Consider the following 24,313-nt stretch of genomic DNA (forward strand, 5'->3'; position numbering starts at 1 on the left):
CATTTATAATAGGTAAAAAATAAATGAATAGACTAGACATAATTGGTATCACTACGTCCTGATTTTTACTTATCCTGCGCAGTGAACGCCTTAAACATTTTTTTATGAGTTGCTGTTTTTGTCAGCTCTCCTCCCCCAAAAAAGAAAGAAACAGCAATCAAGAAGTCATGTACCCCAAAATGGTGACAATAAAAACTACAGTCCGTCTTGAAAAAAATAAACCCTCACACAGATAAATTGATAGAAAAATAAAAATGTTACGGATGTTAGTATATGGTGATTCTATAATGCAAAAGTAAAAAAACTATAATAATTTGGTATCACCATAATCGTATCAACCAGCAGAATACAGTTATCATATTATATATAAAGCATAGGGATCCCATTAAAGAATAAAAACACAAACTCTCACAGTATTGCAATTTTTGCTCATCTCCCTGAATCGACAATCGCACATGTATTGCACGTGCTTCAATGAAAGCTTACTCTTCTCGACCACTATATAAATCAGCTTACCTTCTCCTCCTGACTGCGGAAGTAATATAATGTCTTTCCCACCAGTGTACCCCAAACTCTTTTAGAATATCCATGTTTGACCTGAAAATATAATAATACAGTAATAAGGCATTCTTTAATACGAATGCATCTTTTCCAAATCTTACATTCTTCCATGGCAGGCGAACCCTTTCTGGCTGGAGCCTCTGCAATCACTAGCAGCAGCAGGTCCGGCGCCAGGCATGGCTGGCAAACAGTCCCGGTACAGTTGTATGGCCACATCATGTATTCTCACGTTGTACATTCACGAATCGTACCTTTGTTAGCAGCCCCTTTACTGTTGGCTTTACGTCAGGCTGCGTGAAGAGCACGCTGGCCGCCTGGACGCGGAGGACGTTCTGCAAGACTCTGACCCACTCATCCAGGATATTCGGAGAATCTGCTGTCAGGTAATACGTCCGCTTCTCTGTCACCAACTAAACAAGGAAGGTGCATTAAATATAGTCTTTGGTGGTGAGTATTCTGTTTGTTAACTTACCAAAACTACTGGATTATAACAGAAAAAGGGAATAAAACATTTTGGCAAGCAGCACAGTTGGCACTTTACAAGCAGGGACATGTACAAGATGTCTATAAAATGTTGACATTTAGGAACTCTGCCCTTTAAAAGTGGTTATCCCAAAGAAAATATTACTGTGCAATTAATAATGCATCACAAATCAAGTATTATTAAAATACACATGCAATAAAAATATTGTACTTTTTCATGTACATTACATTTTCCTCTCTGGTAGCGCCCCCTGCTGCTAATCCTTGTGGTCCACCTTCTCCTGCATTCAGAGGTCGACTCACATGCTCAGTAGCTTCCCTGCTCTCTTCCTCCACTCAATGTTCATTTATCCCTACATCTAAATTCATAGAAATATAGGGGGTCATTTACTATCCAGAAATACGCCTATGTTAGGCGTATTTCTGGTGCAGATTGTGGCGCAAAGGTTATTTGCGCCACAATCTGCGACTGTTACCCCACTCTCAGGCCTAAAGCGTATCACAGGCAAGCAGCTCTGGACTCATGTGTCCTGGACTACAAAGAGGATGTTAGTACTACTTGAAATACCTCCTGGAATAGTCTCTGTGTGATTGAAAGCTGACCCACGGGGGTCCTAAACACCGGTGAGGGCATTGAGAGGGCATCGAGAGGGCAGGCAGATTATGGGCTTAACGGTAAACGGTCCAAGGTCAGGGCAAGCAGCTGAGGGTAAATACGGAGGTCAGGGAGTGGATGGTCAGAATCCAGTAAACAGGCAGAGGTAGGTACACGGGTAGACAACAGAAGAGACAGCTCAGGCACTTTCCTTCAGTGGGAGGTGCCTTAAATACCCCAGGGTTACCAGCCATTGGCGAGTGAAGATTAGAGCTGAAGATGGCAGCCAAAGGAGCGTGCACCCTACTGGCAGAGCAGGGGAGACCATACCGGCAGACAGGGAGCAAGCCCCGCGGCTGGACCCACCAGGTAGGCAGAGCAGCAGCAGCTGCAAGCCACCGCAGTAACAAAAAGTTTCCAAGCAAAAATATTCACTTTGACACGTTGTAGATAGCAAACCGAGAAGCAAATAAGGGTCAGAAAAGCGTGGAAAACAGCCATACATCTATGTACAATATCACGTGGCTTGCACTGCCTGACAGGAATTCCCTCTACAGGGAGATTCCAGAGCTATAAAAATTAATTCATTATCCACGATTATTACATTACCTGCACGGTCTGCTTCCCGTCACCTCTCACTATGTGACTGGAGGAATTTAATTCAATTTGACCCTGGGGCTTTCGTATTACATCACTCTGTGGAGAGAAGTACAATTATCCCAGAGCTGGATTTACGAGATGAAAAAAAGTAAAATATTAAGGATTGTTTATAAAACGTTCATAGCTTCATGCACACACTTATGATTCAGAGTTTAGTGCTTTCCACCACAGCATAGAATATTCTATTATGTACCTATATACTGAAGAGTCCCCAGAGTCCCCTGGTCGCATCTGCCTTAAGAGTGCATGCTATTTTTCTGATACAGTAATTTTTTCCAAGAGAAGGAAAAGATAAAAAAAAACATAGACAATACCAAAAAGTAATGTGAATACAACCTTTAAATGCATGCCTCCCCCTTAAAAAACATATTTTTCTTTTAATCTTGACATTTACCATTTGCTCAACATATCCTCCGATGTGTTACACAAAATAACCAACAACTAAGGGCTCTTTCACACTTGCGTTCTTTTCTTCCGGCATAGAGTTCCGTCGTCGGGGCTCTATGCCGGAAAAATCCTGATCAGTTTTATCCTAATGCATTCTGAATGGAGAGAAATCCGTTCAGGATGCATCAGGATGTCTTCAGTTCCGGACCGGAACGTTTTTTGGCCGGAGAAAATACCGCAGCATGCTGCGCTTTTTGCTCCGGCCAAAAATCCTGAACACTTGCCGCAAGGCCGGATCCGGAATTAATGCCCATTGAAAGGCATTAATCCGGCCTTAAGCTAAACGTTGTTTCGGCGCATTGCCGGATCCGACGTTTAGCTTTTTCTGAATGGTTACCATGGCTGCCGGGACGCTAAAGTCCTGGCAGCCATGGTAAAGTGTAGTGGGGAGCGGGGGAGCAGTATACTTACCGTCCGTGCGGCTCCCGGGGCGCTCCAGAGTGACGTCAGGACGCCCCACGTGCATGGATGACGTGATCGCATGGCACGTCATCCATGCGCATGGGGCGCTCTGACGTCATTCTGGAGCGCCCCGGGAGCCGCACGGATGGTAATTATACTGCTCCCCCTCTCCCCGCTCCTACTATGGCAACCAGGACTTTAATAGCGTCCTGGCTGCCATAGTAACACTGAACGCATTTTGAAGACGGATCCGTCTTCAAATGCTTTCAGTTCACTTGCGTGGCGTACACGACGGATCCGGACAACGCAAGTGTGAAAGAGCTTATTTCAGGATATTGTGTCAGAAGATGTCTATGCTCTATGTATCTATATAGTATGTGTGGCCACCCAGTGGTTGTTCTGTACATTGCAGTCTGTTTTGCTAGAATGTTGCAATATTGTGTTAAATTTGTTTCAAGGCAAGGTAAAGCATGGACACATCTGTAAACGGGATGAAAGTTCAATTTCTAATTAAATCTTAATAGCACTCAGACCTCCCAAATCTTTCCATAGACATAGGTTTAAAACATAACATTTTGGCGGTCTGCAGCTGCCACTAGAGGGAGCCAATGAGCTTTCTGAATAGTAGATGCATATTTAACTCAGTGGGAGAAATTTATAATTTCCCCTAGGCCAGTTTTCTGGCATAAAAATGTTGCAAACCCCATGTTTGTGACTTTTTAAACCCCACTGTCCAAAATCTAGGCACAAGCTGTGCTTATATGCCGCCCCAGCCACTTTCCTAGAAAGGGGTGTGATGAGGGCAGGCAGGGCCGGTGCTACCATAAGGCAGACCAAGCGGCTGCCTTAGGGTGCACCCTGGGGGAGGGTGGAAAAATGTGACATGGAGGGGGAGAAATGTGACATGGAGGGCTGATGTGACATAGGGGGGGGATTTGACATGGAGGGGGAGAAATGTGACATGGGGGGCTGATGGCTGACATGGGGGCATGATGGATGGGGGCATGATGGATGGGGGCTGATGGCTGACATGGGGGGCTGATGGCTGACATAGGGGGCTAATGGGAGGCTAATGGCTGACATGGCGGCATGATGGCTGACATGGGGGGCTGATGGATGGGGGCTGATGTCTGACACGGGGGTCTGATCTGAGGTCTGATTAACATTGGGGGTCTGATTGAAGCTCTGAGCTGAGGTCTGATTAACATTGGGGGTCTGATTGCTGGTCTGACCTGAGGTGTAATGGAAAATATTTTTTTCTTATTATCCTCCTCTAAAACCTAGGTGTGTTTAAGAGGGCGAAAAATACGGTCCTTAAACCAGCAATTGTCTGAAGCAGAGAGAAGATACCAAGACCACACAGAGGAGAAGCCAGCTGCTGCAGACGGGACCAGGGCCAGGAGGGCTGCGAGGGGGGGTGCCAAAATGTAGCTTCGCTTGTGTTGGCAAAAATCCTTATCTCTTTTTACACTAGTTTTCTGGCTTAAAAGAAGATTAAAACCTACGGAAGCTCAGTCTAGGTGCACGGACTGTCGGAGGATGCAGCGAGGTGTGCCTCTTCGTCAAGTAGGCGCATCCTCCGGCAGTGCTAGGGATATCATAGACCAGCGTAAAATGTTAACTCTATGGCTATGCAGACGATTTGGAACTCTGTATCAAAAGAATGAAGCTCCGACCACAATAAATATGAGATTAATCATCACAGAATTTTGGTGTTAAAAAGAGGACATTAAGGGGGTCATTTATTATCAGATATACGCCGCAATAAGCCAGGTCTACGGAAGGGGGCAGGCCAGCATCTCATTTATCATTTTCTATGCCTGTGTTAGCTGTAGAAAATGTTCTAAATCTATGCCAGCAAGGAAGCAGGCATAGATTTAGACCAACATAACTTCGGAGGATCGACCGCCAGCAGAGGGGTTATTAAGACCGGCGTCTAAAACGGTGGTCTTAATAAATTACCCCCTTAGTTTTAAAAGGTTGTCCAGGATCAATATCTGACTGGCTGGGTCCCACACCCCACACCCCCACCGATCAGTTGTTTTGGACTATCTTTTGTGCTGGAACTAAACAGCACCATTCACTGTGTAGTGGACACAGCTGGTTACTGCAGCTCCCATTGAAGTGAATGGGAACAGTTACCAGCTCTATCCGTTGCGCAATAGACAGAGCTGTGTAGTTCGGCGCCGGAGCTACTGCAGAACAGTTGATCGTCGGGGGTGTCAGGTGTCATTCTGAAACTTAAATCTGATTTAATAGATTCTGAAAAAAAAAGCGGTAAAAAATACATATGAAATAATCTAATACTTTAAAGCTTGTGACTTACTGGAGATTTGTAGTATAGCAGTTCACCACCTTTAAGAACAAACCATCTTCTCTTCCATGTTTTCAATTTTCCTCCCATTTTTAACAAGTACCCAGATTTCTCTAATAGCTCCTAAAACGTAGATATCATTTAATTAAATATAAATTAAATATAAATTTAATATAATCTTGCACTTCAACAGGGCATATCAGCTCTAACTTTTCCGGCTATGTAGGACGTAGAATTGGCCCATTAGATCTGACTGGAGACCAAGATCAACGGATCTTCTCAGCCACTTCTCTGTGCTTGAATATGGTGGTGGCGGCCAACTCACATGGCTGTACGGGTTCTGGGGAACCACAGAGTTGGACCCCAGCCTATCAGACATTTCTTCCACGTTCTGCAGAAAGGTCTATGGTGGAAGATCCTATTTAAGTGTTCCTAATGTCCCATAACATAAATTTACAAAAGGTGTAGACAAGGATTGAATTATCCAGGATGCGGCTCTATAGTGACTTTGCAAGAACTGGAAAGACTATGAAAAATTCCTTACAGGACCAAACTCAAAATAAGTCTGACCCTGGTCGAACCTATGTCTAGGCATGTTTAACATTAAGGAACTTCTTATGAAAGCAAGACATCAATCACTGTTGGCGCTATAATGGCAGCCATCTCGGTTGCCATTAGCTTGTCACACAATTATAACGCTAATTCAGAAAATTAAAGGAATGGTAATGCCACATACAGTGCTGCCCATAATTATTTATACCCCTGGCAAATTTTGACTTAAAGTCACTTTTATTCAACCAGCAAGTAATTTTTTGACGGGAAATTACATAGGTGTCTTCCAAAAGATAATAAGACGATGTACAAAAGGCATTATTGTGGGAAAAAAAACACTTCTCAGCCTTCATTTACATTTGAGCAAAAAGTGTCCAGTCCAAAATTATTCATACTCTTCTCAATAATCAATAGAAAAGCCTTTATTGGCTATTACAGCAATCAAACGCTTCCTATAATTGCAGACCATCTTTTTGCATGTCTCCACAGGTATTTTTGCCCATTCATCTTTAGCAATGAGCTCCAAATCTTTCAGGTTGGAGGGTCTTCTTGCCATCACCCTGATCTTTAGCTCCCTCCACAGATTCTCAATTGGATTCAAGTATGGACACTGGCTGGGCCACTCCAAAACATTAATGTTGTTGTCTGCTAACCATTTCTTCACCATTTTTGCTGTGTGTTTTGGGTCATTGTCATGCTGAAATGTCCACTGGTGCCCAAGGCCAAGTTTCTCTGCAGACTGCCTGATGTTGTCGTTGAGGATCCTCATGTATTGCTTTTTTTTCATGGTGCCGTTTACTGTGATTAGGTTCCCTGGTCTATTGGCTGAAAAACACCCCCAAAGCATTAGGTTCCCATCACCATGTTTGACAGTGGGGATGGTGTTCTTTGGGTTGAAGGCTTCTCCTTTTTTACGCCAAATGAAGGAAACATCATTGTGACCAAACAATAAAATTTTTGTTTCATCTGACCATAACACAGAAAACCAGAAGTCTTCTTCTTTGTCCATATGAGCTTTTGCAAAGGCCAAGCAAGCTTTTGTGTGTCTTAACTGGTGAAGTGGAACCCAGCAGTGTGCAGTGTCCGTTGGATTGTCTGCCTTAAGACATTGCCACCAGTAGAGCCCAGATTCACCAGGATGGCCTTGGTGGTGATCCTTGGATTCTTTTTCACCACTCTAACTATCCTCCTGGCCAGCACAGGTGTCACCTTTGGCTTCCGACCACGTCCTCTTAGATTTTCCACAGTACGGAACATCTTCTTTGCTCAAATGTAAATAAAAGCTGAGAAATGTTTTTTTTCCACAATAATGCCTCTTGTACATCGTCTTGTTATCTTTTGGGAGACACCTATGTCATTTCCCGTCAAAAAATTACTTGCTGGTTGAATAAAAGTAACTTTAAGTCAAAATTTGCCTGGGGTATGAATAATTATGGGCAGCACTGTAGATGAAAACAATGAGAATTTTCTGGATTATCCCAATCTGATTTCAGTGACATTAATAATTAACGACATCTGCTGGAAAATATGATGATTAAAAGCAGGAGATGCGTATTCCGGCCCACTTACATTTTTCCCATTGTCACTTGATGAGGAGCAGGTTTTTGGAAGCTTCTGTTCTGGTTCTGAGAATTCGCTGTCAATGGAATAAGCATCGGGAGGGATGGCATAGTCGCTGTCTGACGTCATGGAGGAAAAGGAGATGCCTGCGGAGAGAGATGATCATATCATTATGTGTTCAGACCATTTACCAACTAAAGAAGGCTATGTTATATTCCTAGGATATGCCATTACTTGCTGATCAGTGGTGGTCCGAAGGATGAGATGGAACCCACACCAAATACTAAATGGAGAAGGTCCTCGCAGGGAGCTGTAACACAGATTCATTCAAGCAGTGGGTCTGGAGGGACTACTAGTGGTTAGACCTCCAAGGACCAACTTATGTCATGTGCTTATGAAATGTGTATTGTTTTTCTGGCTCACCTGTCCAGTTGGCCAAAGCCACTCTTCTTCTGCATGCCATTGCCTGGTCCATGAGTTGTGCGCATGCAGAAGCTCCTGTCCTCCTTAGGTGAATGCCAATCGTCCCCAACTTAAGCTAGTGTCTCAGGCTTCTTTAAGGCTGACAACCCCAATACACCATAAAAAAAAAAATCACCTGTCCGCGGCCCTGATGCTGCCCCATTCTCGGCCATTTCCGATCTACACAGGACCAGAAAGTTGATTGGTCCCTTGACCTCTGCTGCTAATAACAGGCTTTAGTGGTCACATCTGCTTAAAGGGGTTATCCCATGACGAATGTAGAAAATGAAATCAGACATCATATAGTACATGGTGACCTCTTTCTAACAAAGCTAGAACCAGCCCTGTACCTCATATGGGTCCAGAGATCTCCACATTTATTGCTCTGCTAGATTTATATTAAACTAAGCTCAAGGGAGTGTCTTTTCTGCTGCAGCTAAGGGGGCGTGTCCATATTTCTCCCTATTACAGCTCAGGAGTCAGTTGAAGGATGAAACTGAGCATGTGCGACCTTCTCAGTGAGCAGGACAAAGAAATAAGAAAAAAACTAACAGCAGGTGGTGCTATACAGATACATTTTATTGAATAACGCAATGGCTATGCTAAATTTTTAATTATATGCAATTACAAAAGTATTTAGATCTAGGTGCTGGTTTGGGGTTGTGGGCTCCTAGGCTGGACAACCCCTTTAAGGACCCTCTCCCCATCACTCAATGCCTAAGCAATAAGTCCTTTTGGTTCGTGAAGCCTGCAAAGCTGTTTGTTTTCCTTTCTATTTGGTATCGACCCAACTTGTATACTTGCCCACGCCTTCCTGTCCTGACCTCTGCCTGTCTAACTTACGACAGAACTCCAATTACCTTGACCCATGCTCCGACAATTCCTGAGTGTCTGGGTACCGCAAATTGGTGTTTGTAGTTCATCTACTTGCCAGACGTTGCTAATGGAGGTTACTTTCTTACCCTCCACTTCCCGGTTTAGCCCTAAGTCAAATCAATTAGCGACCCAGTGGGTCCACATCTCCCATTGCTGCTCTGTGCTGGAACAGCCTGCTGAATCTCCAAACAAAGCCTAAAAATGTGGCCCTTAAATCAAAATTAGTTGTGCACTTTGGTTCTATAGTAAGATGAGTGTCGTAAGTGAGAGAACCGGGTTGTGCCATTATTGAACATTATTTTAATACAAGTCATCAAAAACTAGTTAATTTTATCATTTACTTTCTGTTACAAAAATACTCCATTTGTGAGATATTGTCTTAACTTAATTTAATGGTGCCCCCTGGTGTTTAAATCTGTATAGTAATGTGCATATCTATCTACTGAGGTGGTCACACATGCTCAGTTCCATCCTTCAACTGCCACCAGCTGTATCTACTGTCAGAAGCTACGACAGCTACAGGAAGAGAGCGGCAGCAAAAAGGACATGCCCCCTAAGGCCCCTTTCACACGGGCAAGTATTCCGCGCGGATGCGATGCGTGGGTTGAACGCATTGCACCCGCACTGAATCCTGACCCATTCATTTCTATGGAGCTGTGCACATGAGCAGTGATTTTCACGCATCACTTGTGCATTGCGTGAAAATCTCAGCATGCTCCTCTTTGTGCGTTTTTCACGTAACACAGGCCCCATAGAAGTGAATGGGGTTGCGTGAAAATCGCAAGCATCCGCAAGCAAGTGCGGAAGCAGTGTGATTTTCACGCACGGTTGCTAGGAGACGATCGGGATGGAGACCCGATCATTATTATTTTCCCTTATAACATGGTTATAAGGGAAAATAATAGCATTCAGAATACAGAATGCATAGTACAATAGCGCTGGAGGGGTTAAAAAATAATAAAAAATAATTTAACTCACCTTAATCCACTTGATCGCGCAGCCCGGCTTCTCTTCTGTCTTCTTCTTTTCTGTGTGCAGGAAAAGGACCTGTGGTGATGTCACTCCGGTCATCAGATGATCCATCACCATGGTAAAAGATCATGTGACAGACCATGTGATGACCGGAGTGACGTCACCACAGGTCACCACTATACAGATTTAACATGGTTATATTCCCTTATAGTTATATGGGAAAATAATACAATCTACAGAACACCGATCTGTGAAGAAGTTCGGGTTTGGGTACCAAACATGCAGATTTTTCTCACGCGCGTGCAAAACGCATTACAATGTTTTGCACTCACGCGGAAAAATCGTGCATGTTCCCGTAACGCACCCGCACCTTTTCCCGCAACGCCCGTGTGAAAGGGGCCTAAGAAAGGGCATACCTCTGAGCAAGCAAACACCCTCTAAGAATGGACATGCCCCTTCAGCTGCCAGCTGGAAATAAATCAAGCTGAGCAATTGGATCGATGAATGGGGAGATCTCTGGATCCATGTGAGGATATTGTCATATACTATATGATGTTTGATTTTCATTTTGTCAATGCAAAACTACTGACAGACATAGGTAGGGGCAAGTGACAGGAAGTAATACATACCGGTGCCCCTGCTTTTAATCAATAGGGTGCTATCAAAGCTAATTCTGAATGCTTTGGGTGGCACCCCTGTAAGTGCACGAGCGCAGCCCATCTAATGTGTATGAAACGCTCATATCAACGCAATAAAAAATATTTATTGATTTGACAGTCCTCCGGGACCACCTAACGGTCATGTTTTCAGGATCTCCTTAGGATGCTGACACACGTTCAAACTTTTTGATGCAGTTTTTAAAGCCAAAATCAGGTGTGGATCATAACAGGAGCAAAAGTGTTAAGGCAAATACTGCTTCTCCACTTTTTTACAATCCACCCCTGTTTTTGGCTTCAAAAACTGCATCAAAAAAAGTTGAATGTGTGTCAGCGCCCTGAGTATAGTGTTAATGCATCAGGAATTACCACAGGTATTTATTATGTAGAATAGTCTCAACTCAGGTGAACCCTGAGGACTGGATGAGGAACCCTGCTGTATGCCACATAAGCAATTACACTGGTTGAGGTCTGGGAGGACCAAAACATAGGCAGTGACGTTTATGTGCAATGTATGTATACAATATCTTATAATTACCGAAGATTATTTGACGAATAATAGATCTTTTTGCCATGATTCTCTAATCTTCTACTTATGGACTTTGGGGCACATTTATTAAGACCGGCATTTTAGACGCCGGTTTTAATAAAGCTGTTCACCGGCGCCGGCCGCTACATAACTTCGGCGGATCCTCCGCTTCCTTGCTGTCTTACATTTAGACCATTTTGTATGCCTAAAACAGGCGAAGAAAATGGTAAATGAGATGGGCCTGCTGGACCGTCCCCTTCACCGCCCACTTTTTTAGACCTGGCGTGAGCGGGGAAAAGTTGCGGTGCAAAGGACCTTTGCGCCACAATCTGCGCCAGAAATATGCCTAATTTAGGCGTCTTTCTGGTTAATAAATGACCCCCTTTGTCCCTACCACTGAGTGCCAATAGATCTAACTTTAGTGCTGACCATAATAAGGGCCCATTTACACGACTGTATATTTGAGTCCGTGTCCGTTCTGCAGCAATTTTGCAGACCCATTCATGCAGATAGCACACCGTACTTCCATTCCACGGCTCGCAAAAAAGATGCAATTGTGGGCAAGAATAGGCATTTGTATCATAGGCCTGGCCGTTTCTCACAGCCGTTATCTGTGTTTTGCGGACTGCAAAAACTAATATGGTCACCTGAATGCGCCCTTAGACTAATTCCTATCCAGTATGATCATGAAGGTAACGCTATCTTATAGTTATTAATTAGATTATTGATCTAATTAAAGTCGTTGTACAGGATTGGAAAAGAATGTCTGATTTCTTCCAACTTAAGCCACACCTGATCACAGGTTTTTTGTATGATTGCAGCTCAGTCGCATTTAATTCAATGCGGTGCAATACCAGAGATAAAATGTGCACAGGGGGGCGCTGTTTTGTTCCTGTACATCCCCTTTATAATGTTGGGTCAATGTTAAAGAGCGTATACCAATATACTAGGGAACTGCAAAATAGCTTCAAGATTTTATGTGATTGAAAATATATTAAGTATTTTTCCCTCTATCGGTAACATTTTTCCAGATGTTGTCCATTTACGTCTCAAAAAACAGAAATTAAACATCTGTTCCAAATAGCAAATCTGAACAAATAAGTTCTGGGACTCGGTTCCAAGGATTATTAGAGCCACATGTAGCATCCATACAGCTGATGGCTAATGCGTCTCCTCATGTTATTAATACTTCACATTGTTATGTAACCCAATTTTCGTGTGCGACCTATCCAAGATGTCTGCATATAGGAGAAGTAGCCACATGACCTATCCAAGATGTCTGCATATAGGAGAAGTAGCCACATGACCTATCCAAGATGTCTGCATATAGGAGAAGTAGCCACATGACCTATCCAAGATGTCTGCATATAAGAGGGGTAGCCACACGACCTATCCAAGATGTCTGCATATAAGAGGGGTAGCCACACGACCTATCCAAGATGTCTGCATATAGGAGGGGTAGCCACACAACCTCTCCAAGATGTCTGCATATAAGAGGGGTAGCCACATGACCTATCCAAGATGTCTGCATATAGGAGGGGTAGCCACATGACCTATCCAAGATGTCTGCATATAGGAGGGGTAGCCACATGACCTATCCAAGATGTCTGCATATAGGAGGGTTAGCCACACAACCTATCCAAGATGTCTGGATATAGGAGAGGTAGCCACATGACGTATCCAAGATGTCTGCATATAGGAGAAGTAGCCACATGACCTATCCAAGATGTCTGCATAAAGGAGAAGTAGCCACATGACCTATCCAAGATGTCTGCATATAGGAGGGGTAGCCACATGACCTATCCAAGATGTCTGCATAAAGGAGAAGTAGCCACATGACCTATCCAAGATGTCTGCATATAGGAGGGGTAGCCACATGACCTATCCAAGATGTCTGCATATAGGAGTGTTAGCCACAAAACCTATCCAAGATGTCTGGATATAGGAGATGTAGCCACATGACGTATCCAAGATGTCTGCATATTGGAGGGGTAGCCACATGACCTATCCAAGATGTCTGCATATAGGAGGGGTAGCCACACGACCTATCCAAGATGTCTGCATATAGGAGGGGTAGCCACACAACCTATCCAAGATGTCTGCATATAGGAGGGGTAGCCACACAACCTATCCAAGATGTCTGCATATAGGAGGGGTAGCCACACGACCTATCCAAGATGTCTGCATATAGGAGGGGTAGCCACACAACCTATCCAAGATGTCTGCATATAAGAGGGGTAGCAACACAACCTATCCAAGATGTCTGCATATAAGAGGGGTAGCCACACAACCTATCCAAGATGTCTGCATATAGGAGGGCTAGCCACATGACCTATCTAAGATGTCTGCATATTGAAGGGGTAGCCACACGACATATGCAAGATGTCTGCCTATAGGAGGGGTAGCCACACAACCTATCCAAGATGTCTGCATATAGGAGGGGTAGCCACATGACCTATCCAAGATGTCTGGATATAGGTGGGATAGTCACATGACCTATCCAAGATGTCTGCATATAGGAGGGGTAGCCACAACTGACACACAAGACCAATGGTAGGACATTAAGGGATGTTCACATGATGGATTTTGAAAGTGTGCAGAAAAAAATCAGCATGGAATCCACACGTGGTTTTTTTTGGCACATTTTCTCTTGTGTTTTTTCGTATGGTTTTTGACGCAATACAAAGCTGCATTTTCAGCTTGAGGTTTTTGGAACGGATCCATGCCAAAAGGTGCGCAGAAAATGAACAAAAAACGCATGGACTTACATAGAGATGTTTTTTATGCTTCCCATTCATTTCAATGGAAAAGTCAGCACGGATTCCGCCCCAAGATAGGGCACACTGCTTCCCATTGAAATTAATAGGAGGCTGTTTTAAGATATTTTTTGGAGCTGATTTTGGTGCAGAAACGGTGCAGAAATTCTGTGTCAGATGGACCTTTAGAGCTCATGCTCCCGTGCTTACATTCCGCACCGCACCTTCCGGATTGTGGACCCATTCAAATGAATGTGTCCGCATCCGTGATGCGATGCACAATTGACCGGGGCCCGTATATTGCGGACCCGCTGTTCGCAGGCCGGGATACGGGCCTGGCCAGCACATGTTCGTGCATGTGCATGAGCCTTTACAGTTGCAAGAAAAAGTATGTGAACCCTTTGGAATGATATGGATTTCTGCACAAATTGGTCATAGAATGTGATCTGATCTTCATCTAAGTCACAACAATAGACAATCACAGTCTGCTTAAACTAATAACACACAAAGAACGAAATGTTACCATGTTTTTATTGAACACACCATGTAAACATTCACAGTTCAGGTGGAAAAAGTATGTGAACCCCTGGATTTAATAACTGGTTGAACCTCCTTTGGCAGCAATAACTTCAACCAAACGTTTCCTGTAGTTGCAGATCAGACGTGCACAACGGTCAGGAGTAATTCTTGACCATTCCTCTTTACAGAACTGTTTCAGTTCAGCAATATTCTTGGGATGTCTGGTGTGAATCACTTTCTTGAAGTCATGCCACAGCATCTCAATCGGGTTGAGGTCAGGACTCTGACTGGACCACTCCAGAAGGCGTATTTTCTTCTGTTTAAGCCATTCTGTTGTTGATTTACTTCTATGCTTTGGGTCGTTGTCCTGTTGCAACACCCATCTTCTGTTGAGCTTCAGCTGGTGGACAGATGGCCTTAAGTTCTCCTGAAAAATGTCTTGATAAACTTGGGAATTTATTTTTCCTTCGATGACAGCAATCCATCCAGGCCTTGACGCAGCAAAGCAGCCCCAAACCATGATGCCCCCACCACCATACTTCACAGTTGGGATGAGGTTTTGATGTTGGTGTGCTGTGCCCCTTTTTCTCCACACATAGGGCCAGATTTATCATTAATTAGCTCAGGTCAGAATAATGGAGTGAAAAAGTCCCAAACGCTAAAACTGCGCACAAATTTGCCGTCAAACCACATTTATTACAGTCTTAAAGGGCCGATCATAAATCTGACTTGGCTAAAACTGACTTTAGCCATATGTGAAAGTGGAGTGAGCTGTCAGAGTCATGATAAATCTGGCCCATAGTGTTGTGTGTTTCTTCCAAATAACTCAACTTTGCTTTCATCTGTCCACAGAATATTTTGCCAGTACTGCTGTGAAACATCCAGGTGCTCTTGTGCAAACTGTAGACGTGCAGCAATGTTTTTTTTTGGAAAGCAGTGGCTTCCTCTGTGGTATCCTCCCATGAAATCCATTCTTGTTTAGTGTTTTACATATCGTAGATTCGCTAACAGGGATGTTACCATATGCCAGAGACTTTTGTAAGTCTTTAGCTGACACTCTAGTATTCTTCTTCACCTCCTTGAGCAGTCTGCGCTGTGCTCTTGCAGTCATCTTTACAGGACGGCCACTCCTAGGGAGAGTAGCAGCAGTGCTGAACTTTCTTCATTTATAGACAATTTGTCTTACCGTGGACTGATGAACAGCAAGGCTTTTGGAGATACTTTTATAACCCTTTCCAGCTTTATGCAAGTCAACAATTCCTAATCGTAAGTCTTCCGAGAGCTCTTTTGTGAGAGGCATCATTCACATCAGGCAATGCTTGACTTCTTCCCCATCCATGCCACGTACGGCAGTTCTAAAGAAGGGGGCCGGCCAGTCTGATTTATCATTTTGAAAAAGCTGGCGTGGTGTGGACAGGAAAGGGGGCGGACTAGCCGGCCCATCTCAATTATCATTTTCTATAGTTGTCTAGAAAATATTCTAAATCTACGCCAAGAAGGAAGCTGGAGTAGATTTAGGCCGGTGCTGGATGCGCTGAAGTTTTGTAGAGGCCGGCGCCTCTACATACATTAGGTGCATCAAGCCCTACCGCAGGGTCTAAAACGACGGTCTTAATAAATGACCCCATATGTACTGATAAAGTAAAGGGCGTCCTGGCCCATCACAGGACCAAATGGGCTCAGGTCCTTGCACCATAAACGGGCCTGACACAATGGAATGAGCAGAAGACAATTCTGTCTGATGCCGACTTTGGACCAGAGCTCTTGCCACTCTGTTGGGGTTAAAGGGGTTCCCTAACTTCATAATGATGTTTTTTAATCTGCCCAGAACGACCCCAAGCACTGCATTTTTTGCTTTCCTTCCCCTGTTCTCAGCACCTGCTCAGCTATTTTCAAAACTCCTAAAGAAATTAGTAGAAAGTATCCTGTTCATGCGCAGTGTGTTCTCCTTCATTTTCGGGGGACCTTTTCTGGAAACCAATTCAAGACAACATCACAACATGCTAGAAAAACCCTTGACAGGCTGCAATTCACATTGCAACCACTTGAAGGTCCCAGATATATATTTATATATATATATATATATATATATATATATATATATATATAGCATATAGCAACTCCTGACTGAGTATCGCACAATGGTGTTATTTTCAGAGCTCGCCATCTCACACCACGAGGTCAGGCTGAGACAGAAAAGTTAGAAAAGGAAACATCTGTAGGTAGAATATAGTAAGAGCCTGAGCCAGGAGACAGCAGGACGGGAGGCATCGGACACTGTTCCTGATACTTTATAGCAGGGGTCGGCAACCTTCAGAACTCCAGCTGCTGAGAAACTACAACTCCCAGCATGCACAGTTGCTTTGCTGTTCTTGTAATCCCCATAGACGTGAAGGAAGCATTCTGGGATATGTAGTTTCAGAACAGCTGGAGTTTCGGAGGTTGCTGTGCTGATACCTGCTTTATAGGGTCATCAGCTGCCCCTGCGTTGTGAGCTGGATTTATGCGGAGGGTACAGGAGTGTATAATATACCAAAAGAAACTAAATATAAAATAAATAAAATAAAAACATACAAACACAGAGGAAACACAACTGTTCCCAGATTCTGCAATTATGATTATTTATAGCTACCATTAATTCCTCGTGGTCGCTCACAGTGGATTATGATACTGCCCCTTTATATATTTTCTACCACTGATCTCAACGACCAGGCACTTGCCTCTTTTCAAAGCCCGAGGACTTCCCGCTTCACTCTGATTCCGACAGTCCGACTCAGAAGTCCGAGAACTCGACCGTGAGCTCAGCTCCTCCTCAGATCCCGATGAGTCCTCCAAGGGACTAGTGCTTATCTGAGTGGCCTTCTAGATATGAATAAAATAAATGCACATTAAAATAAAATAAAAAAATTAAAAGAGCTTTCAGAGACTTTCCTACTGATGACCTATCCTCTGGGTGGGGGTCCTATTCCCGGGCCCCCCACCGATCAGCTGTTTGAGAAGGCACTGGTGCTCACAGTCGCGCTTCAGCTTTCTCTCAGCTCACCAAGCACAGCGCCATACATTGTGTAGAGGCTCTGCTCGGTATTGCAGCTCAGCCCGAATCACTTCAATGGGGCTGAGCTGCACCTAGGCCATGTGACCGATAAAGTGACATCACGAGGCCTAGAGAGGGCAGCGGTGCTACGGCTAGCCCCAGTACCTTATCTAATGGCTGATCGGGGGGGGGGAGGGACGGGTTTCGGACACCACCAATCAGATACTGATGACCTGTCCCGAGGATAGGTCAACAGTAGGAAAGTCTCGGAAAACCTCCTTAAATTAAAATCAATATATGGATGTGGACCCTATTCCAAAATAGTCTTTCTGGGAAAATAAATTAATAGCCTTTTCATAGCATAGGCTATCAATATATGATCAGTGGGGGTCCAATAATTGGGATTAGCCCACAACACTGCGGAGGGATTAGCATTAGAGATGAGCGAAGTTTTGGAAAATTTGATTCGGCTGCTTCACTGAATGTTGCAAAAAAATGTTGTAATTTTTTTGTAGGTAGCAGATGCAATGACAGGGAGCTGCGATAGCGCCGCCCCCCCATCATTGTACCCCTCAGATGCCACGTTCATACATGATCCGGGCATCTGAGAGTAATAATACAGTGTAAAATGGACAGATTATTTTTTTTTATCATACTTACCACCTCCATTTGCTCAGGATGGGCTGGCCGCCGCCATCTTGATAACGTTGTCACGCCGGCCGGCATGGTGATGTCATACGTCGCCACGCACAGGATTTCGGCCGAGATCCTCAATCAAGATGGCGGTCTGACTGCCGCGAGCAAATGGAGGAGGTAAGCATGAATTTCTTTTTCAGGTTAAATCAATTCGCTACAACGAAGCACGCGGAAGTTCGGCTTCGCGGTGAATCGAATTTAGGCCTCGTGCACACGACCGTTGTGTGTTTTGTGGTCCGCATTTCGTGGATCCACAAAACACGGATGCCGTCCGTGTGCGTTCCGCAATTTGCGGAACGCCACGGACATCCATTAATATAATTGCCTATTCTTGTCCGCAAAACACGGACAAGAATAGGACAGGTTATATTTTTTTGCAGACCACGGAACGGAGCCACGGATGCTGATAGCACACGGAGTGCTATCCGCATCTTTTGCGACCCTATTGAAGTGAATGGGTCCGCATCCGAGCCGCCAAAACTGCGGCTCGGATGCGGACCAAAACAATGGCCGCATGCATGAGGCCTGAAATTCAGATTTAGCATCATGGAGCTGAGGTGTAGTACCAAGCACAGCCGCACACAGACGAGCCGCTGGGCTCAGCATTAACTTTGTTCTGCTGATCGGTTGCGGGTCTGAGGTCAGACTCTCATCAGTCGCGCTAAGGATAGGCCATCCATGTTATATCTCAGGGAAAAAATTTAATTATCTGTAGGGTAGTCAAAAATTACAGATTAAAAAAAAAAAAAGTCATGTATGCCTCCACTCATTCCGTACCCCTTTTAACGTGGTGTAGACAGGTGTGCTTAGGTTCTTGTATATGAGAGATGTGTAGACCCCAGATGTGGGACATGATGCTGTCGAGATACCTAAAAACAAGTAAAATCACAAATATATGAGAAATATGATGATCATATTAATTATAAACATAACAACTATTGCTTTTTTTTTTTTTTTTTTATTAAATTATTTTTTATTGTTTGTCACCCCTCCTGACATGTCTGTTTTTAGTAACTACTTGCATTCTCCATGAAATGACAATTCTGGAGCATATTTTTTAATGACTATGTTGTACCATTCCTCATTTATTCCTGACAGAAGTTATGAATGAGCACTTTGCAATGAAGGTCCAGATGGGTGTTATCAGTTGCGGGTGTGTCCCTGCACAGTCTGACATTATCCAATCAATGCTGCCTGTGTCAGACACACCCCAACTGGTAACACTCAGCTGGACCTTTATTGAAAACTGCTAGTAACTTTCAGCAGGGATACATTTTTTGTAAGAAATTTTATTTTTTTAATTTTGTATTAGTATTTCATGAAGAATTGAACACTGATAAGCACAGGAAGGAAACATAACCTTTACTGAAAAAGCAAAGAAGTGTACAACGTAGACAAAGAGAGTTGGGTACATGGATGAAAGATCCCTATTAGAGAGATCCCTATCTGTGCAAAAGTGGCGGGAAGAACCCAAAAAAAGGGGGAGTCAACTTTATTTGAACATTTTAAATTGGAGACATATTCCATGTGGTAAGTAATGTGAGGCCTGTTTCCACTGCACAGGCCGGACATCATCAATGCAGTGCAGGGCTTGGGTGACGTATGGAGCAGTGGACAGTGTTTGGATGACTGGAATTGAATTCACTGCAGTGATAAACTCGGAGTCAAACGCTACCCAAATACTTAGACCCATCTGTAAGGTTTGGTGGGTTAATGGGCCAAATCTCCTCAGTTAAAGTAAATTTAAATTATAAAGGCTATGGTCACCTTTGGGGCACTTTTTAGACAAAAAATATATATTTTATTTATTTGGTCTTTAGTAAAAAAAAATAAAATCAGTCTATTTGCAGACTGTCCCTCCTTAGTTCCATCAGCTGATTGCTCATGTGAAGCCTTATCTCTGACCTCCTAACCTCATAAACACTTTTTGAGCCATATTCTTATCAGTTTGATAAGCATTTATCTATAATGAGTGTTTACTAGGTCAAGAAATCAGAGATAAGGCTTCACATGAGCCACCAGATGGAACTCAGGAGGGACAGTCTGCAAATAGACTGATTTTTAATAAAGCCCAATTGAAAAACACAAAATGAGTAAAATGCAATCATAAAAAAAATTGCCCGAAGGTGTCCATAGCCTTTAATGTGCTTGCATCTAAATCTACCCAACCAGTCTAAAGAAAAGCTTTTCCAACGAGTGGAAACATCGTCTGACATTTTTCCATGGCTTGTCTTCAGATGGACAATATGGATGTGGATGCTCATGTACTCTTACCTATGTTGTGTATACGAATCAATAGAATTGCTATAATTAATGCTAGATTTTATAGCCAATTTTGAAAATGTGTTTCCAAAAACATTCACTGCAAGTACAAAAAATATACATAAGAGGAGAAAAAAGACCCGTCACCCATCCTGAGATATCCCATAAATTGCGAAACTTACTCTTGATGTTAGGATCCACCGAGACTTCTGACATTCTCATCCCAGATTTAGCAATGGCGTATATCCGATTTTCCTGTCAGTAAATGTCACAGTAATAAACACTGAATATCGGTAAGAACAAAAATAATAAAATAAAACTTCTAGTACAACGATTATTTAAATGTCCATGCATTCATATGGTGTCATAAGGGAGATCTAACAGAAGTAAGTCCATGACCTAGACATGTCATTGGAGACTGATCAGTGGGAGGCCAGATGCTGGGAGCTCAGTCCCAGCGACCAGTGGAGAGCAGGCTTTGTGTATGAGGTCGATGTCCATTAGAATGAATAGAAATTGTCAAGTAACAGTCCCTGCTGTATATTAAGTATATTTTATTAATTTAATAATTTATTCCTCTAATCTGAGGTCTGATGGGCGGTCTGATATGAGGCTGATAGGGTCTGATGGGGTCTAATCTAAGGCTGATGGGGTCTGATCTGAGGTCTGGTGGGGGTCTGAGGCTGATGGGGAGTCTGATCTGAGGTCTGATAGGGGGGTCTGATCTGAGGCTGATGGGAAGTCTGATGAAGAATGTGGGTTTGATGAGGATTGGGGGTCTAATCTGAGGTCTGAAGAAAAATGTTTTTTTCTTATTTTCCTCATGTAAATCCTAGGTGCATCCTATACTCCAAAAAATACGATACAACTATATCACCATCCTTAGGACAGCTATACAATTGAACCACTGCAGCGGAACAAGGGAGCCAATTTCTCCCTGTCCTGCCGTTTTCTCTCAAAGGCCACAGGCAATTAGGCTTGAGGCCTATGAAAAGTAGTAGGGGTACAGATGGGTCTTAAGCAGTGCAATGTCAGATTAAGGACTGTGGGCACTAGAGGTGGGTACTATAAGGAAAGTAGGCACCGCGGAGGGTACTATAAGGTTTGGGCACTAGAAGGTCTGGAGGCACTACAGGGGGCAGTTTAAGAAATGGGGGCACTGTAAGGTCTGGGGCACTATAGGGAGGGAGCTCTGTTGGCGTGCTATAGAGTTGCCTTATTACTACTGGGTGCACTATGCTGGGCATTATAATTTGGCACATTATAGGAGCACTACTAATGTGCACACTTGGGGGGTATTTTCATTATTGGGGGCACTGTTACTAATAAGGGCGATTGGGAGAGAATTATTGCGATTGGTGGGACTTTTCTATTACTATAGGGGGACTGACTATCTTGGCAGTATAATTTCTGCAGTATAGTATTTGGGGACATTGGGGAGCACAGCAGGCACAGTATTGGCGGTAGCAGCAGGATGACACTGTTGTGGCATCAGGGTCGGAAGGATATTGATAGAAAAGTGAGGAACCTACAGTAACATGTCTGTGTGTCAAACTCTGCAGAGAGGAAACGTGGCTAAAAGAAGTTGTCTGGGACGAATGCAGAAGATGAAAGAGAACATCTACATAAGAGGAGACTTCACCTGAGAAGCACTGGATGTGAGAGGTATGTGGTGTTGTATAGTCCTGTATGTGTGGTAGTGTCATGCAGCAAGTAAAATGTCTTTAGTGCTAGAGTGTGTGGGGTGGGGAGCGGAACGACTTAGAGAATTTGGCAATATACATTGAGGCTCGAGTCCCGGATCTTTTAAAACCCTAGCAATGCCCCTGAATACATTGGTTCTGATACAAATCTGCATCTTGGATTCTAGAAAAACTCTAACCAACTCAGAAGAGATTGCAATAATTACCCAAGAAGGAAAACGATGTAAGGGAGGAGTTGGAGGTTTTGAACATGTAATCTTCTCTGGAGAACAAAGCACATTCTGATCTGATGTATTATTTTGTGGTACGTCATAGGAAAATAATCCTTCAACATATCCTGTATCCATTTTCTGCAAAATATTAGTAGCTTGCTCATCAACCAAATCAATGTCAGTCTCCTGTGGTCTGTAGGGTTTAACCATACTGATAGCATTTCTGTCCTTTCCAAACATCCTATCTGAACTCATCTGAGGTTGACTCAGATGCTTCTTGGCCGTTGATGTGTTTATATTTAAAATATTAGGCGTTCGTTGTTTGGGCGATGGTAGGTTGGTGGCTGAATCCTTAGGAGAAGTACACTGAGGTCCTGTAGAGTTAGACACCTTAGGTGACATTGTAGAGGTAAATGCTTGGGTTGGAGTGGTGGTATCATTGGAGGAGAACGAGTGGTTGGAATCATAAGGCTGAGATTTTGAGCTTAGGTCATCTGAAGAACTGTTCTGTTTCGACCTGTGACTTGAGAATGTGAAATATTTTTTGCCTCCAAAATTGATACTTTTCTGTAGTCCTTTGTGCAAAGTGTAAAGTTGAACTTGGTCACTGGTAGGTGACCCCAGATTATCATCTTCACAGGTAGAGTTGCTTTCTTCTGAAGCTGTTAGATATGTGTCACTCCCTCGTCTCTTGTTTTGGTTTCTTTCTTCTGAGGTTTGGCTTGACAATCTGGAGGCACATCTGGTATCATGAGGTTTCTTAATGTCCTCTTCAGAGCTCCAGTCGCTTACGGTAATACTAGGGATACTTGATCCCACTCTCCCATTGCCTGGTCTTTCCATGGAACCATTATTTTGTAACAATGACATTTGTGCTGCCATGGGTTCTTGCCATTGGGGACTTGTGGGGGACTTTTCATTAATACCGTTATCTATGGATGGAGTACAAATAAGGAAATATCACCAATACAGAAATTATGAAAATATCAACAGACTATATTTAAGGAAGCTATTACAAGATTATTTGTACTAAAACTGTACAGGATCCCATTAAGGAGATCTGATCACTCAACAAGATTCCTTGGAATTTCCAGTACTTTAGGACTGCAAAGACCTTTCTAAACATTTAGGGTACATTCACACGACCATGGTGCTGCTGTCCCCATGTTGTGGACTGCAAACAGTGGGTGAAAACACTGGCACAGGCTGTGTGCACTCCACATCGATGGGTCTGCTATCCACAAGAAGCGGTGAAAGATAGGACATGTCCTATTTTTTGCGGTGCGGAGGCACGGACCTGGAAGTTCACGGAAGGGTTTCCATGTGTTTCCGTGGGCTTCTGGGTCTGTGCCGCTAAATCGCATAAGATAGGACATGTCCCGTCTTTCACCACACCTTGCAGATCGAAGACCCATTGAAGTCAATGGGTCCATACCATGATCCAAAGTGCACACAGCCAGTGCCCGTGTTTTGCAGACCTGCTGTTTGCAGTGCACAACACGGGCATAGCAGCACCATGATCATGTGAATGTACCCTTACTTTAGGGTTCTTCAAACCTCATGGGTGGCTTGAGACAAGGGCTGCTCCAATCTGAAATATGGTTGTCCGCATGACATATCACTGCTATTAGGTGCTGAAACTAATGGCACCAGAAGGCTAAGAGAAATAAAACTAGGTGGGGTGCTCCATTCGGTGCATCTGGCTTTCCTTTTGTCATCACTAGCGGCTCAGGGACTGTCAATCAAACAAGAGAGGAAGGAGATGGGCAGCATTACTGGCGGAGCAATGGTGCACCAAATGAAGCAACCTGCCCACACTACACCAAAAACCTTATTTGCATAAAATGAAAAGAAGCCGTTCTCAGAGTTAAAGAGGACCTTTTTTTATGGGTCCAGGCTATAAGATAAGTAGCACGTTAGGTAGGGCATAAAGCAGGGATCCTATAGTGCTCACTATTATTCCTGGGCGCAGCTTCGTTCACCTGCTATGCCCTCCGGTATTTTCCCGCCAGGGTTTCTCAATGGGCGTCTCCTTCTCCCTGGCTGTAGCGCTGTCCAATCG

At 43.7% G+C, this 24,313-nt stretch overlaps 1 protein-coding gene across 2 annotated transcripts in view; it reads right to left on the reverse strand.

Annotated features, from left to right (window-relative positions):
* The window catches only part of PLEKHH2 (pleckstrin homology, MyTH4 and FERM domain containing H2), a 144,345-nt gene that overhangs the window by 30,576 nt on the left and 89,456 nt on the right, over positions 1 to 24,313 (reverse strand). For both annotated transcript variants that reach the window (XM_044290007.1, XM_044290006.1), the window contains exons 8-16: positions 22,246 to 23,183; positions 20,519 to 20,591; positions 18,852 to 18,943; positions 17,065 to 17,206; positions 7,584 to 7,720; positions 5,475 to 5,585; positions 2,249 to 2,335; positions 813 to 971; positions 517 to 597 (exon numbers count right to left, since the gene is read on the reverse strand). In XM_044290007.1, coding sequence (XP_044145942.1) covers positions 517 to 597; positions 813 to 971; positions 2,249 to 2,335; positions 5,475 to 5,585; positions 7,584 to 7,720; positions 17,065 to 17,206; positions 18,852 to 18,943; positions 20,519 to 20,591; positions 22,246 to 23,183 — 1,820 coding nt within the window. The remainder of the gene's footprint in view (positions 1 to 516; positions 598 to 812; positions 972 to 2,248; positions 2,336 to 5,474; positions 5,586 to 7,583; positions 7,721 to 17,064; positions 17,207 to 18,851; positions 18,944 to 20,518; positions 20,592 to 22,245; positions 23,184 to 24,313) is intronic.

This window comes from Bufo gargarizans, chromosome 4, assembly GCF_014858855.1.
Source record: "Bufo gargarizans isolate SCDJY-AF-19 chromosome 4, ASM1485885v1, whole genome shotgun sequence".
Taxonomy (NCBI): Eukaryota; Metazoa; Chordata; class Amphibia; order Anura; family Bufonidae; genus Bufo; species Bufo gargarizans.